General features: G+C 52.0%; 1 protein-coding gene across 6 annotated transcripts in view; it reads left to right on the top strand.

Annotated features, from left to right (window-relative positions):
- The window catches only part of RNF220 (ring finger protein 220), a 251,608-nt gene that overhangs the window by 232,313 nt on the left and 4,054 nt on the right, over positions 1–15,241 (top strand). For 2 of the 6 annotated variants that reach the window (XM_058303721.1, XM_058303722.2), the window contains 7 exons: positions 201–243; positions 3,384–3,427; positions 3,875–4,007; positions 12,102–12,198; positions 12,400–12,486; positions 12,626–12,681; positions 12,803–12,881. In XM_058303721.1, coding sequence (XP_058159704.1) covers positions 201–243; positions 3,384–3,427; positions 3,875–4,007; positions 12,102–12,198; positions 12,400–12,486; positions 12,626–12,681; positions 12,803–12,881 — 539 coding nt within the window. Of the gene's footprint in view, positions 1–200; positions 244–3,383; positions 3,506–3,874; positions 4,008–12,101; positions 12,199–12,399; positions 12,487–12,625; positions 12,682–12,799; positions 12,882–15,241 lie in introns of all 6 variants that reach the window. The other 4 variants (XM_058303716.1, XM_058303717.2, XM_058303718.1 and 1 more) reach the window with 2 other exon arrangements.

The raw sequence follows: 15,241 nt of genomic DNA, 5'->3' as shown, positions 1-15,241 counted from the left end.
TATGCCGAGGGCCCGGAGCGGCCGGCGGAGCAGGGGGGCCGGCGGGAGGGAGGAAGTAGGTTTGTTTACGGGCTCTTCGGGGCGGGGCAGGCCTGGGCAGGGGTCGGGTGCAGGGGTCGGGTGCTGGGGCGGGGGGCCGGAATTCCAGGCCGCGCCTGACGCTCTGCTGTTTGTTTCTGCATCTGCTGGGGTTCTCCTAGACCTTCCTGCGAGTGCGAGCCAACCGGCAGACCCGACTGAATGGTGAGTCCTGCTCGGCCCCTCCCTCCGCCCCACCCCCGGCCTCCTCCCTCCCTCAGTGCCTGCAGCTCCTGGCTTGCCTGGGTCTGTACGACGTTGGGGCCCACTGGCGTCACCGCAGTCACAGCGCTTGGGTACGTGCAGACCATGGCAGTTGCCCTCAGTTTCCCCGTCTGTCTAATGGAGGTTTTGGTTCCCAGCTCCTGCCCAAAGTCTCTCTAAAGCCCCTGAAGAACCCTGGAGGGCAATAAGTGCCAGAGAATGAGGAACAAGCTACACAATTCCGTTTGGGAGCTCAGCTTTGAATTTGCACACTGCTGGGACCTCACTGTACAAGCCGGCAGGGCGCTGAGAATGTTTTTCTTCCAGTTTTTAATCAGTGCCCAGTAGTGTGAATACAGCCTCTCTGCTGAGACTTGACAATGCAGGGAGATCTGGAGTTCCCACGGCAACAGGAACTAACTCATCCCAGAGCTCTTTGAGTTATCAGTCGGCCCACATTTTACAAAAGTGATCAGCGTGGGCTCGACAGCTCTTAGAGGCCTTCTCTGAAAGCAGGCCGTGTGTGCACTACCTGGCAGCCCTCCCTTTTGGATTTAAACCTCTGGAGCATTCCTATTTCTCAAACACAATTGAATGATACTAGTTTTTTGTGCTGACTGGGGTGTGGTGTACCTGGGGGTTGGTCAGAAGGGGTCTAGGGTTTCTGGGCCAGCTGGTGGGTGAGTGAGGCCATGGGCGTTTTGAGATCCCCAGCTTCTGCCCCTGGGTTTCTGCTGCCAGGCTAAGCCTGTCTAGGAAAAGAAACATTCATTTTGGGCTGGCACCATATTAAGTATCATGCTCACAACAACTCTGAGAGGAAAATGTGACACATATTTTATAGATAAAGAGACTGAGGCTCAGAAAGGTGAAGGTAATTTGTTTAAAGTCACACAGCTGGGGTGTAACTGAGCCATGATTTGAACTGAGGTTTACTTGCAAAGCCTGTGCAAATACTTTTGACACTCCCTACTCAGAGGTAGACTCTAGGAAGGGAACATCCCCCTACCAGGCTTTAGTAAGCTTATCTGGACTTAAAGATGAGTGGTGAGAAAGAAAAATAAGCCTGTCTTACTTACCTGAGAATTTCCAGGTGAAGCCCAGTCCATCACAGTATTTTTCTGGGACTGCCAGGGGTCTTCTGGTCTGGGTATCCTGAACAAAGGGAACTTCCAGAATCATACCTCCCTTGGCAATTCTTCTGTGAGATTCATATCTTTATACAGTCACCACACAGGGTCTATCATAGGCCCCTTCTCACAAGGGAGGTACTCCCTTGGGCTTCTGGCAGGATAGGTGAGGAGCCTTTGTACTGGTACTTTGCCCTGTACTATGCTTCTGGAATTCTCAGAGTCCCTTGCTTAGTACCTTTCTGATCTGTTCTCCATCCCAGCTCTGGCTCTGAAGTGTCAGGGCTGCTCAAACTTGAGATTCTAAGGGCAGCCAAGGCTGAGGGACCTGGAATCTGTCCCCAAAATCAAATGAGGAACCAGTTCATAGTCACATCTCCTATAATCAGAGCTCAGGAAATTGAAGCGATAGACCAGGCTGCAGACCAATTTCTCAAACCCCATGCCCAGTCCTGGTTGGAGGCTGGCTTTCCCATTGGTTTGGGTCTTTTAGGGGCAGTCCATTTTTGAGTCGGAGTCACTTCCCTACCTCGGACCCTGAACAAGCGGGAGCTGGGACCCAGAGGGAAGGGCTCAAGTGCATATTCTTGCTGCCCTAGCACACTCACTGAGGTCAGTCTTTGTTAATGCTGATGGGGCGGAGTTGACGACTCTTGGAACAGGAGCACATTCTAGGATATGGAGTCAGACCTGATTTCCTATCCTGCCTTTGCTATTCCTTAACTACTGAGCCTCAGGTTTCCATCTCTGTTAAAACAGAATAATGAAATCCAACTTCAGGATATAGACTTAAACTAGATAATTTGTATAAGGTCCTTGGCTCCAAGCCTGACACAGTATAAGCTCTGTAAATTCTAATGTGTCTGCTCTTACCTGTGTCCCCTTCCCTAAATTGCATTCCTGAGCTTCCCATTGCTTTGTAGCAGGGTCGGTGTCCTTGAGAAAGCTCTCCCTGGCCTTCCAATGGGGAACCTTTCCCTCTTTGACTGGCTTCCCCCTTTCCCCCTCCTCCCAATCAGTCTGGCTCAGAGTGGCCATCTCCAATATACTGCTATTATACCCAGGGAGGAGCTAGAGGGAGTAGAGCCCCTTGTTTTGACCCTTTTCCTGCTTCAGTGACAGGAGGGCTGTGGAGAGGGATTAGTGAGCTAATTAGAAATGATTGCATCTCTCAGCATTAATTAGCAGTGCTGTGGGCTTACAGTGTGCACTTTGGAGCTGAGACCCCTGCGGGACAGCACAGCAGGCAGCCCTCTGCCTCAGGGGCCTGCCAGGCCCTATGCACTGATTAGAAATGATAGAACAAGTTTGGGTAGGCAAGGAAGGGCAGGCCTCTCAAGGTGCCCTGGGCTCGCTGACCTGGCTGCCTTAGAGTCTGACTCAGCCCCTCTATACCTTTATGACTGGACCTCAGTCTCCTCTCCTGTACAATGGAACCAGTGGACAGCAGATACATTTTTCTGGGATGATTTTAGATAGGAAACTAAGGATTGTAACTCAGGGCTCTTGGGCCAGGAACAGCAGAGTTTTGAACTGATGAGTGAATAGTCAGCTCCAGCCCCCAGAGGGACTTTGAGTTCTAGCCTAAGAGATGTTCTCTAGAGTTGTGCTTTCTGACACCAAAAGAGATCCTGGTCTTGGGTTTCTGGAGAGATACCTTGCAACATGGAATATCTTTGCCTGTTGGACTCTCATTGAGCACTGCAAATAGGGAGGTACAGGTTGAATGAGCCAGATATTGTCATAGAGTGGGCATTTCCCTGCTGTAGCACCTATTTCTCTTCAGTTTCTCTTGGCAAAACCCATTTCTCAAGGGAGCAGAATATGCTGCAAAATGCAGGCCAGGTCAGGCACCAGACTAAGGAAGGGGCTAATGGCTGGCAGGTCAAGGTGTGTCAGCTCCACTGGGACCCTGGGAGCTACAGTGACCGCCTTCCTATTCTGTACTTTGTTTTTGGTTTCTCTGTGCAGCTCGGATTGGGAAAATGAAAAGGAGGAAGCAAGATGAAGGGCAGGTATGTCCCCTGTGCAACCGCCCCCTGGCAGGATCGGAGCAGGAGATGAGTAGGCATGTGGAGCATTGCCTTTCTAAGGTAGAGGGGCCACCACCATCTACCTTTCCTCCTTTCTCTTCCCTTCCCCTCCTCTAATACTAGCTGGGGACTGCCCCCAAATCTATGGGCTGCTGGGGTCTCTGTGTGGGCCCAACAGCTTTTTTCTCTCTATCTTTTGCCTTCTTTCTTTGCTTTCACTCTCTACCACTTCCGCTAGGGGCTCCAGTGGAAAATTATTGGGAAGAGGCCCAGGTCTTTGACCTCTACATTGGGTTCCTTCAAAAGAGCCTTAGCACTTGGGGCCCATCTGACATACTGCAGCTGGGACAAGGGCTGTGCCTTCCTTGCAGGCCCTGGGGGCAGGTAGGGCTAGCTAGGCCCTGCATGATTCTGCTGTGCTCTTCACAGAGGGAAGGCTCCTGCATGACTGAAGATGATGCTGTGGACATTGAGCATGAGAACAGCAACCGCTTTGAGGAATATGAATGGTGCGGGCAGAAGCGGATACGGGCCACCACTCTTCTGGAAGGTGGCTTCAGAGGTATGAGCAACTGATGCATAGGCAGTAGCACTCTGGTGCCAAGCCTCTGCTGGGTATCCATCTGTTGGGGGCCAAGAGACCAGGGCTGGGGAATGGTCGTCTGTTCCACCACGTGGGAGCTGCTGCTGGCGGGGCTCCTTTGTGACCATGCTGCCTGCCTGTGATGTGCATATTAAAATGGATGTATTTGGGTGGGGAAATGGAATAGTGAGGCCGCAAGCTTGCAGTGATGAGGGGGGCTCTCAGCCTCCGGTGATGCATTGAAGGTGACAGCCAAGCCGCGTTAGCACCTGCATAAAATATTAAAGGGACGGTTATGCATTTATCACTCCATCCCTCTTAAGGCTGATAAATGAGAATCCAGCAACCTGCTGTACACCTCCAGCACTGGGGGCCCTGAGGGCTTCCAGGCAAACACATTGGATTTTCCTCCTCCTCCTCCTCAGCCCCATGTCAGGGAAATCAGTTACCAAGGAGAGAGTGAGTTATGGCAAATTTTGACCTCCCATGAGCTTTATTGGTGAATCTAATTTCAGCTCTGATCCCATTTCTTCTCCCTAGGCACCTTCTGCCCTGAAGCAAGAGGGCTTAGCTTCTCCCTACTTCCCCTGGGCTCTTCCCAGTTGCTGCTGAGGGGTCTGCAGGGCCTGCCCATCTCCAGTGCCCTCGCAGCTCCTTGGAGGGGCATGGCTTGGCCCAGTGGAAGCCCCCCTCCCCCGACCCCAGGTCATACAGCAGAACTGGTTGGGTGCCCAAGGTCAGTGTTGTTTGGGTAGGGGAGGGGAAGCTGCCTGCCTCCTGGCCTCCAGCTCTTCTCTCTGCGCGCAAGCACATCTGGCACTGCAGCTTGTGGCCATTAGTGAGCCAGTCTGCTCCCCATCTGCCTCCAGTTCTCTGGGCAATACCCTTGGGAGTACTGCCATGCCTAGTCCCTGGGGACTCTCACAGCAGCTGAAGAGAGGGGCTCTGCCTCCTCAGGGCCATGCTACTTGGGATGGTGCTGGGGAGTGGTCTCAGTGCTGTCCAGCACAGACAGGCTGGATGAAAGGGCTCAGAGCCCAGATAAGGCATTATGCCACTGGGCTTCTCTCACATTACCCGAGCTTTTGGGGGCAAGCCAGAACATAAATCAGGAAGGTTAGTCAGGCCAAATGGTTTCCCTGAGCCTGATCATTTGCCATTTCACTCCAGGCCTGTCCTGCAGTTTTAGAGTATCTGAGGCCCTAGGAGGATGGGGAACAGAGCCAGGATCCCATGAGTTATAAAAACAGAGGTAGCTGGTAGGCATCCCATGCAGGGTCAGTTCCGGGATGCTGCTCTGGGTTAGCTGTTGGCTGCTGCAGCTATTCACATCTTCCAGTGCTGTGACAACTTCTTAGGATTCTTGGCACAGAACTGGGCCTGGTGGCTTCTGGGCACCAGGCAGGGCTTAAGCGGGATAAAGCTGCATGGGGCCTTCTGGTTTGACCAAGTATTTCTTCTGTGTTGCGATGCACTTGCAGAGCGGGTGTGAGGGGCTCTTAGGCTCCAGGCGGATGTCAGTTTTCCCTGAGTGTTTACACTATGAGGTTGTTCCTTTCAAGAATTCCTGAGGGGAGTTCAAAGGGGGCTTTTCTTTGAGCGATTTGGAGAGCGAGAATGAGAGTGAGACTTGAAGAGGGAACAGGGGGCTGGAGGTGCCTTTATCTGCAGAGAATTGCTCCAGCTTTCCTGATAGAAGCTGCTGCCGCCTCTTAAACAGCTTAGTGCAGTCAAAAGACAGACAGACTTGAAAGGCTGTTTTACAGGGAGATCAGCAGGGGCCACGAGGCAGAGTGGGGCACAGTGGAGCAGAGGGGGCTGAGGCTCCTGGCTGGGGGGGTGCTATCAAAGGGAGGCCCTGGCTGATCCTAACTGCCTCTGCCCCCAAAACCCTGTCTGCAGGAGCTAGCCATCTGTCAGTCTACCCTCCCTGACCAGGACCAATAGGTCCCAACTCTTGGGGGATTGGGTGTGGCCCCGCCAGGCGGGCTGGTGTCAGTGTAGCGCATTGATCGCCCGCCGGGCAGGCCGGGCCGCAAGCCGGGCAGCGCGTGCTTAATGTGATTGAAAGGCAGTTAAAATGGCGGTGACCTTTTCAGGAGGAATTAGATTGCCTGCCAAGACCGGTTAGAGGGAGTGATAACGCCGGCTGAAGAAGCTGCCCAGCCGACTTCAGAGAGAGGGAGGCAGAGGCAGGATGAGCAGGAGAGCAGTGAGGCCCATTTAAGCTGTGCCGTGCGTAGTGACAGAACAGAGATTGCTGTCCTTGTTAGATATGAAAGAACTGAAGAATTGCAGATAAGTTCTGTATCCGATCATCCCCCTTCCCTCTTCCCAGACCAGGGCCCCTTAGTCATCCTCAGTAAAGCCTACCTACCAGGCCCAACAGGAGAAGGGCTGATGTATCAAATCACTTACCCTGAATGTTACCTACTGCAGAGGCAGTGAACAACTAATGGTTTTGGTGGAGACACTGGGCTAAGGGGAAACAGATCTTAGCGATGGGAACTCATGGTTACTGAGGAGGAGGCCCAGATATCTCAGGCCTGGGAGTACTTGGAATTGGTGTTTTAGGAAAAAATGAAGTATGAGTCAGAACAGGTGTGTACTGAGATAGGTCCAGCTGGAAACATATTTTTGAGAGACTAAAGAGAAATAGGTAAAGATTTCAAGGGAGTTAAGTTGGTAGAAATTTTGGGGATGTAGGAGACACTCTAGCCTTCCCAGTTCTAGGAGAAATTCTGGGCTGTGTGCCCAAGCTGTTGCTTGTCCTCTTAGAAACTTAGGTTTCCAAACCTGCTATTGCTGTTTCTCCCCAGCCAGAGTTATAATTGCATAAAGGGTAAGACACAGAGCCTAGTGTTTCGCCAACATTCTCCTAAAAGAGATGAGCAGTTTAGGAAAAAAGATACTGCCTGGGGTACCATGCCATACCCTGGGCAGAGCACAGGGCCTCTAGGCTAGAAAAGCCAGCCACAGGGAAAAGCCTAACTCTACAGCCCTTGAGACAAACCTACCCCTGCCTATAGTCAATTGAGGCAAGTGAGGACTGAGCCAGGCCTTGCTTCTCATGTCCTATACCCAGTTCCTGGGGCCTCCCCTGTATTGGGTCGCTCATAAGAGTTCATCCAACTGGATTTGGGGAGCCCAGGGCTCTGGTCTTGCTATCAAAATTGAAAGGGACAGGCTGGAGAGCGGACATGGGAATGGTTTATTTCAGATAAGTTGGCAGTCAGGTGGTGGGTGCAAGAGTGATGAGAGAGAGAATTTCCAGGAGACTGCACAAGAATTGGAAGGAGTCTGCAGCCCTATCTTTGAGTTCCAGAGGTGAATGCTTTACTAGAATTTCGTGTTAAGCCCCTTTGAATCAAACAGGTGGGGTACTACAGAGAACCAGCTGTCCAGGGCCTCTGCCCTGCCCACGTCCTGGCCCAGGGACTGCATGTTAGGCAAGTTCCTGTTGTAGATTTAGGCTGGTTCCAAGTAGCCTGGGATCAGAAGACAGGAAAGGCAGGCAGCTTTGGCACAGATCTTTTAACTGCTGTTTCTTGATAAAACTTCATCAGATTATAGGGCAAGAGGGGGAGGGGTTGGTAAGTTTAGTTCCCAAAAGTTGGGAGCCTCGGATACTAAGAACCTTCCCTAGCACAGCCCCACTGCCTGGTGGAGTCCGTGACAAGTGTTGAAATGGCAGACTGCAGACTGCTGGAGGCAATCTTGGAATGGAGAGGGTTAGGGCTGTTGCCTTCTAACTCACCACCACTATTTAGTTATAACTGTTGACTGTTGGGAGGGGTGAAGAGAGGTGGCAAGGAGCAGGGCACCTTCTGTCCCTGGTGGCGACTGACGGGATTTAATCGCCTTTTGGAACACAATTGTTAAGCTGGGACAGAGGGAGAGCAGGCAGAAGGAGCAAGTATCAATGGTTTTAAACGGTGTCTGTCTCTATGCGTCTCTCCTGACGTGAGGCAGTGAAACGCGTTATCGAGGAGGCCCGGAAAGTGGCTAAGTGCGTTTGACACACGCCAACTCCCTGCCTCCACACTGGATAATTGCATTGTCAACTGTTCAGCGAGGTGGCAGGTGACACTGCAGGCCGATTGATTGTCCCGCATCGCAGCTCCCTAGACTGTCAGCTCCCCAATCGATGGCGTTTACACAAGACACCGTAACTGCATCTGTAACTAATTCCAGTGTAAAACTCTCCGGAAGCAGCAGCCCTTGCCCTCCCCATTGGAGAGTACAGGCCTCTGGAGGGCCCCAAGACTTTCCTTTCTCCCTGGGCTCTGATTTTGTTGGGAGCAGCAGGTGAAGAAATTGCTGGTTCCTTTTTTTTGTGGTTTCAGGTTCCAGGACGTTACTGCCCCTAGTAAACGGGCATCTCCAGTTTCTCAATCGATCACCTGATCAATTGATTAAATTAACACTGATTTTTTTCGTCTTCTATTTCTTCTTCTCCTCAATGGCCCTGGAAGAAATGAGTTTATGGGAGGGGGGTCGATTTTATAAAATTGTGACTTCTCATTTCTGTGTTTAATCCTCCCCCTCTCTGTTGCTTAGTTTTCACTTGGAGGGAAGGGATTTTTTACGCTGCCCTTCCCAGGACTGGGCAACTCTGGCACCCACTCTGTTGGTGTCATTGGCCAGTAGGCTTAGTTTTTCCCATGAACAGCTGCTCACATTTTAAGGTGGGGTAGAGCCCGAACAAGGGGGCCTCCCTGGTGACTAAAGGGGTCTTCTTGGAGTCCTAGGTAGCAGCAGCAGGAATGGCAGCTTGTCTGTTATTCCCAGAGCTATGTGAAGCAGGAGCAAGAACCTTGGAAAAGAGCTCTCTGTGCCATCTTGCCTCTGAGTACTGGCTTGGGATGTTCCAGCAGCTGAGAACATAAAATGACTGTGGAGCCTCCTTCCTCTCCAAGTGGGAGGGGTGCAAGCTGGCCGGGGTGCTGTCTGCATAAAACAGCTTTATGGCCATTTCTTTTTATTGTGAATCTGCCAGAAGTCAGCAAGTGACATTTCATTAAGAAAATAAAGTTTAATGTGCTGGGAAGGAGGCTGGAGCAGTCTGGGGCAGCACAAGAGTGAAATTGGTGACGGCAGTCTGTTCTGAACACCTGTGGGCACAGGGAGAGGTTCCCAGCCTCTGTGTCAGCTGGGGCATACGGTCAGGGTCAGAGGAGACTGCTCAGACCAGAGGCAGGAAGGCCTTTTCCTGTGCAAAAGAAATGTGCCATCCTCTCCAACCAGTCTGGCTGATCAGAGGAGTAGAAGGCTGCTGCCCAGCTGGGGCCTGGGTCTAATAGGGAAGATTGTGTCCCAAGAGGTTTCTCCAGGCCACCAGCTTCCCAGCCTTTAGCCTTCCTTCTGGCACAGTGCTGCCCAGGACCTAATAGTGTTACCAGCATTTAGCCAGTACTGCAAAGGTAACTGTTGTGTGGCACCTGCTGTGGGCCTAGCCAGCTCTGTGCTGGATGATGCTGATCACAGCAGTGAATCAGACTTGGGACGTAGCTTTGATGCTTTTGGTCTAGTGAGGGATAATGTCAATACATGGTAATAAAAAGTGATCCTTGAATTGCACGGGAATTGGCCAACACCAAGGAAAGGGGACCTGTGTATAAACTCAGAGCATTTTAAAGGCAGCAACCAGATCTTGAAACTAAATTCCCACCATCAAGCCAGAGGATGAGCTTAATAAGGTTGAAAGAATGTAGTTGAGATGAGTGTTTATTCATTCAGGGAATATTTGTAGCAAGTATTTAGTATTTACAGAGCAACTACTACATGTAGCCACTATGATTTAACAGGAGAAGGCATGTTTGAGCTGAGTCAAACTTGAAAAACTGGTGGTCATTTGTTTTACAGACCAGAAGGGAAAAGATTCTAAGCAGAGAGAATAGGAGGTATGAAGGTGTGGGGGCACGAGAAAACACGTAGGATTTCGGAAACCACAATAGCTATGCTCCACTGGAGTGAGTCCTGGTCAAGGCGTGGCAGGGCAGTAGGCTGCAGAGAAAAGGACTGGAGGCTACATGCCTGCTTTGGTATGCATGCTGCTGAAGCCAGCACTGCACAGGGCTTCTGGGACTTTTCCTGACAACTTTGGGGTACCTGTTCTCTGTTTTGCCACGGGAGCTGTTCTGGTCTCAGGAGTGGTGCCACAGTTTATGCTTTCCTTTTTGTCCATCCTCAAGGCAGGGCTGGGCAGGGCCAGGCTGAGCAGTGGATGTGAGGCCGTCTGCTGAGCTGCAGGTACTTGGAGAAGGGGATTGGCAGGGCTTGGGGGTTTCAGGCTGTAAGTGAACCTGATGGCTACATTCTGATTGATGGCGGAGTTTGTCTCCCAAACTGTCAGAGGGTTTATAGAGGTGCCACTCACCCACAAGGCAGGAATTGCGTGTCAGGACACGTGGCCGTGAACAGAAGACAGAGCCGTAAGTTGGTGTTTTCTCAGCTTAATGGCCCTGCTGCTGACCTGCCTGCTGCCTTGAATTTGTTGGTGCGTCCATGGAATGGGGAAAGAAGGACTGTCAGGGAGGGAGTAGAGCCTAGGCAACACCTAGCCTCTTTCTTTCCCTGGTGCTTATTACTTCTGGGGGTACCTTTGTGTGACCAGAGGCCAAAGAAGTAGAAGGGGGAAGAAGCATCAGGAAGAAAGTGCCTTTGAAATGGGTTTGAAAGATGAAGGAAGAGCATTCCAGATGAACTGAACAGCATGAGCAAAGGTTGGAATAGCAGAGCCCACAGGGTATGTTTGAGGTACAGCAAGTGTCTGTCTGTTCATATTCATAGGGCTTATGGAGTGAAGTGAGGGGGACAAATGACAGTAAAGAAGTCAGTGGCATTCAGATCTGAATGGATTCAGCCAAGGAGCCTAAATTTAATTGTGTGTCCAGTAGGAAGCCGTAGAACATTTTTTGAGCAGGAACAAGAAAGGTCAGAACTACATGGTAATCGGGGTAAGGGAAAAGACAAGAGGTTTAAAGACCCATTACAAGACTTAGCCCAATAAGATAATTATGGGCCTAAGAGTGGGAAGAAATAACATGAAGAAATTCCTGAGCTCATTGGGCTGAACCCTGAGGTTAAGGATTTCCTTGCTGATCCCCACTCATCACATTCCGTCAGTTTCATCTCTTTGTGCTTGGCAGCCTTCTTGCTGTGCTGGCTGGTGAGATGTGATCTGAGGTCCAATGGGAGGGAGGAAGGAAGAACTATAGGGTCTCTGGCCCTGGGCTATCAGAAAGGGTATCCCTGGGAGTCAGACTATGTGGCAGGTGTGGTATGGCCTCAATAGCTCACCCTGTTAGCCAAGAGTCTACCTGGGGCTCTGCCAAACTGTACCCAGGAGGGTCAGCCAGCTGCCTGGTCCTTGGCCCTGCCTCAGCCCAACCTGGTTGCCTTCATGGACTGCTTTGAGAAGCAGGTGTGCATGCCCAGCTTCCCTTGTCTCTTCTCCTAATCCCTTTATAACTGTACTTGTCCAGGAATCTGGACTGAGAGAGGTGGAGATGAATAATTAATGTCAGGCGCTTCAGACACCAAATATTTGAACAGCTGCCTGGTGCTTCTGCTGGCAAGGACCTGGCAGCCAAAATCAGGCCATTGGCTGGGGTCTCACTCTGTGGCTCTGGCCCTAGCCTGTCTGTTCTCCCCTCTAATGGACTTCTCAGAATGGGTGGTGGGAAATAAGGGAAGGCCCAAGTCCTGAAGGAAGGTGACGTTGTAGATCTGAATGCCTGTCCTGTTCCTGCTCTTCCTAGACCTGCAAGGCAGGTGGACAGTAGGCCTGGGACTGCATGTCTCCTGAGTACCTGACTGAATGGGCTAGTTTATGAGCAGAGACTATTTGGAGCAGCAGGCAGTGGCAGAGAAGGAGGAGGTGTGCAGAGTGGAAGGGACTGAAATGCAGAGTCAAAAGTACCTATGTATCTGGCTGTACATCCCAGACCTGAGTTTCTCACTGGGCTTAATCGGGCCCCATACCTGACCCATACCTAAAAGCAGCAGAAGAGGGGGCCTTTGACCTAGTTTTGTTGGCCTCTGACCCTCCTCACATCCTGCTTCCCACAGGCTCTGGCTTCGTCATGTGCAGCGGCAAAGAGAATCCGGACAGTGATGCTGACTTGGATGTGGATGGGGATGACACTCTGGAGTATGGGAAGCCACAGTATCCTTGGGGGACTGTGGGGCAAGGTGGGGCTGGTGGGACAGCCAAAGAGAGTAAGAAAAGTAGCTAGCACCTCTGGCACTCGCCCACACCATACCCAGGGCCAAAGTCTCATGGCTTTGGCCCGGGGGAGCCCTCTGAGGAGTCAACCCCTGTGACCTACTGCAGACTAGGATCCGTTGTCCTTGACTACCATGCCAGATACACAGAGGCGGACGTCATCCCCTGCACAGGCGAGGAGCCTGGTGAAGCCAAGGAGAGAGAGGCCCTCCGGGGTGCAGTCCTAAAGCAAGTGTGGGCACAGGCTTAGATGGGTGGGATGGAGGGATGGGAAGCCCTGAGGCAGGGGTCAACCCAGTGCCCACCCTTAGGGCTGTCCTGCCTGCCTTCAGGGCTCATTTTGTTCCTTTTTCTTCCTTTCCTCTAGCGGTGGCCCTCCCAGCACACGTATCACACCTGAGTTTTCTAAATGGGCCAGTGATGGTAAGTCCTGACCCTGGTTAGGAGTAGTGGGGAAGAGGGGGTATTCCTGGATGGTGGTGTCTGACTTGAGCCCACCTCCTCACCCGTGCTGCTCATTTGAATTGCCCTTCTGTCCCAGCAGAGATGCCATCCACCAGCAACGGTGAGAGCAGCAAGCAGGAGGCCATGCAGAAGACCTGCAAGAATAGTGACATCGAGAAGTGAGTATGCTTGGGGAGGGAGAAATGTCTTTTATTAGCAAAAAGACCTGCTGCCAGGGCTCCTGGCCTCTCCAGAATGCAGCTTAGTCCTGCAGCCCTGGGCACATAGCCGGCAGTGGGGCCCAGCTGGTGCTGAACATGACTCTCTGAATTGATCACTGGGCCACAGCCCCGGGAGCCTTGGCGGAGGGAGGAGCAGTCCGCCTGCCTGCCTGCCCACTGCGGCAGCCTCCACCCGGGGAATGTGATGTATGGCCGCCCGGCCCAGCCGGCGCACTTGATTCATCTCCAGTTTCTGTTTCTTAATCGGGAGCTAAATTGGTTTCATTTTTCTTGTCCCGGGTGGCGCTCGCAGTGGGTTTTAGGCAGGAACATCGGGTCTCATCACTTCTGGTAGGAATATTTGGCCGGGGTTCTCTGGCAGGGAGAGAGGGAGATCCATTAGCACTTTACCCAGGCCTAGACAGCCCCTGTCCTGGATCCCCAGAGCCATAAGCGTGTGAAATCAGCTGGGCATCTTACTGCCTTTCCAGAAGCCCAAGCATGGCCAGTTCTGGCTCTAGAAGGTGGCACTGTCCAGCACAACCTGCCTAGAGCTGCTGCTCCTGGCCACTGCTTACCCCCCTGCACACACACACATACACACACACACCCCTCCACTGAAGGCTAGGTTGCCTGGGGTTAAAAGGCAGCCTCTTCATTCCAGGGCCAGTCTTCCATCTTACCTCCTGCCAGCAGAGTGGATTGCAGGCCGGTGCAGGGCTGGGTCGGTGGCCCAGGGTCACCTCCCATTTGTTTCCCTCCATTTTGTGTTGTCATAAATTCATTCCAGCCCGTTGTGGTTGATCAGTTTATCTCGGCCGGGGCCGCGAGTGCTGCTGGCATGATGTATGGGCCGCAGCGCGGGGCCCGGCTGCCCATGAATCACCGCAGCCGCTCCGTGTCAGCGCCAGAGCGGGCCGCACGGGTTCGGTGCAACCAGCTTGGGGGGCGGGGGGGGGCGGTGGATGACGTATGGATGTTTATTTAATAATTCTCTCCTACTCCAGCTGAGCTGGGCGGGCGGGGCCATAAGGGGCGCCCACCCTCCTCTAGAGGGGCTGCTCATAAATCAGAAAGACAAGATCATTAATCAGGGATGGCGCCCGAGGGGGAGGTGGGGGCCAGAGCCAGTGGCCATCCATGAAGATACCACCCACCCAAGGCTGGGGGATGTCAGGATTTCTGTCCTACCTGTGTGAGCACAGACACCAGTAGGTGGGGCCCTCTAGGACAAGTTGGGGGCTAGCTCAGTCATGTGCTGAGATCTTTAGTGGGTTTAGATCTGCCAGGATTGGGTCTCTTTGGTCCCCATGACTTCTCTTCCTCATACTCAGAGGATGAGATGGATATTGTCCCTTGATGTGGCCTTGGACATCTTAGAGATGGAGCAGGAAATGGCTTCATTGTTTCCTGGCTACATCTTTTTTGCCCTTCCAGCTCTATCTCATTCTGCAGTGTGGGGTTTGGGAGTTAGTTCACTCTGGGGTAACTGCCCCCAGCTCTAGGCCCTAGTTTCTCCATCATTGAAATAACCACCCACCCCAGCAGTTCCAAACTAGTCCTCCTTGGGAATTTGCCAACAGTACAAAAGGCTGTTACATACAGCTTTGGGCAAAATACCAGGGAAGGAGCTAGCTGCCTGGCTGCTTGGTTGGAGGATGGGGAGCAAGGGAGGAGGCAGTGAAGGCTTCCAGAACTGGAAGGTTGAATGGAAGTTCCCAGGAATCAGCCAATGCCAAAAGAAGCTGGAGTCAAAGCCTTTCTCAGCTTCCCTGGAGGCAAGGCAGAGGGAATCATGGACCCATGATAGACCTATTAGATGATGGATGTAGAGTGTCCCTGATATAAGGACACAGCCATTAGGGAGCCACATTCTGTGTTGTTGCTAGCTCTCTGAGAGACAGAGGTCAGACAACGAAGAAGTTTGTTACTACCCATGGAACGTTACCACTGTTACCACTATTCTCTGCACATGTATGTGCACATGCACACACACACACATACACACACACACTGCCCTTACCTCATGTCCAGCAGTGACAGACAGCCTGAAAGCTTTGGGGCTTTCTAAGCCAATTGTTTCTCCAAAGCTGGTAGAATGGTTCACCCTAAGAGACTGTTCTTGCCCAAACCTCACTTTTGACTGCTGTGTCCTCTGCCTCCGTCTCAGTCCATTCTTCACTTCCTGATTGAATATATCTTTTAAACCTCAGCTCTTATCCTGTCACACCCCTCTTCCAACATCCTCAGTGACATCTAATTGCCCATGATCAACTTCAGTTCCTGATAGTGGCATTTGAAGTCCTCCAAGACAATCT

Source organism: Dasypus novemcinctus, chromosome 9, assembly GCF_030445035.2.
Source record: "Dasypus novemcinctus isolate mDasNov1 chromosome 9, mDasNov1.1.hap2, whole genome shotgun sequence".
NCBI classification, from domain to species: domain Eukaryota; kingdom Metazoa; phylum Chordata; class Mammalia; order Cingulata; family Dasypodidae; genus Dasypus; species Dasypus novemcinctus.
This window is presented reverse-complemented; position numbering and strand designations above follow the sequence as displayed.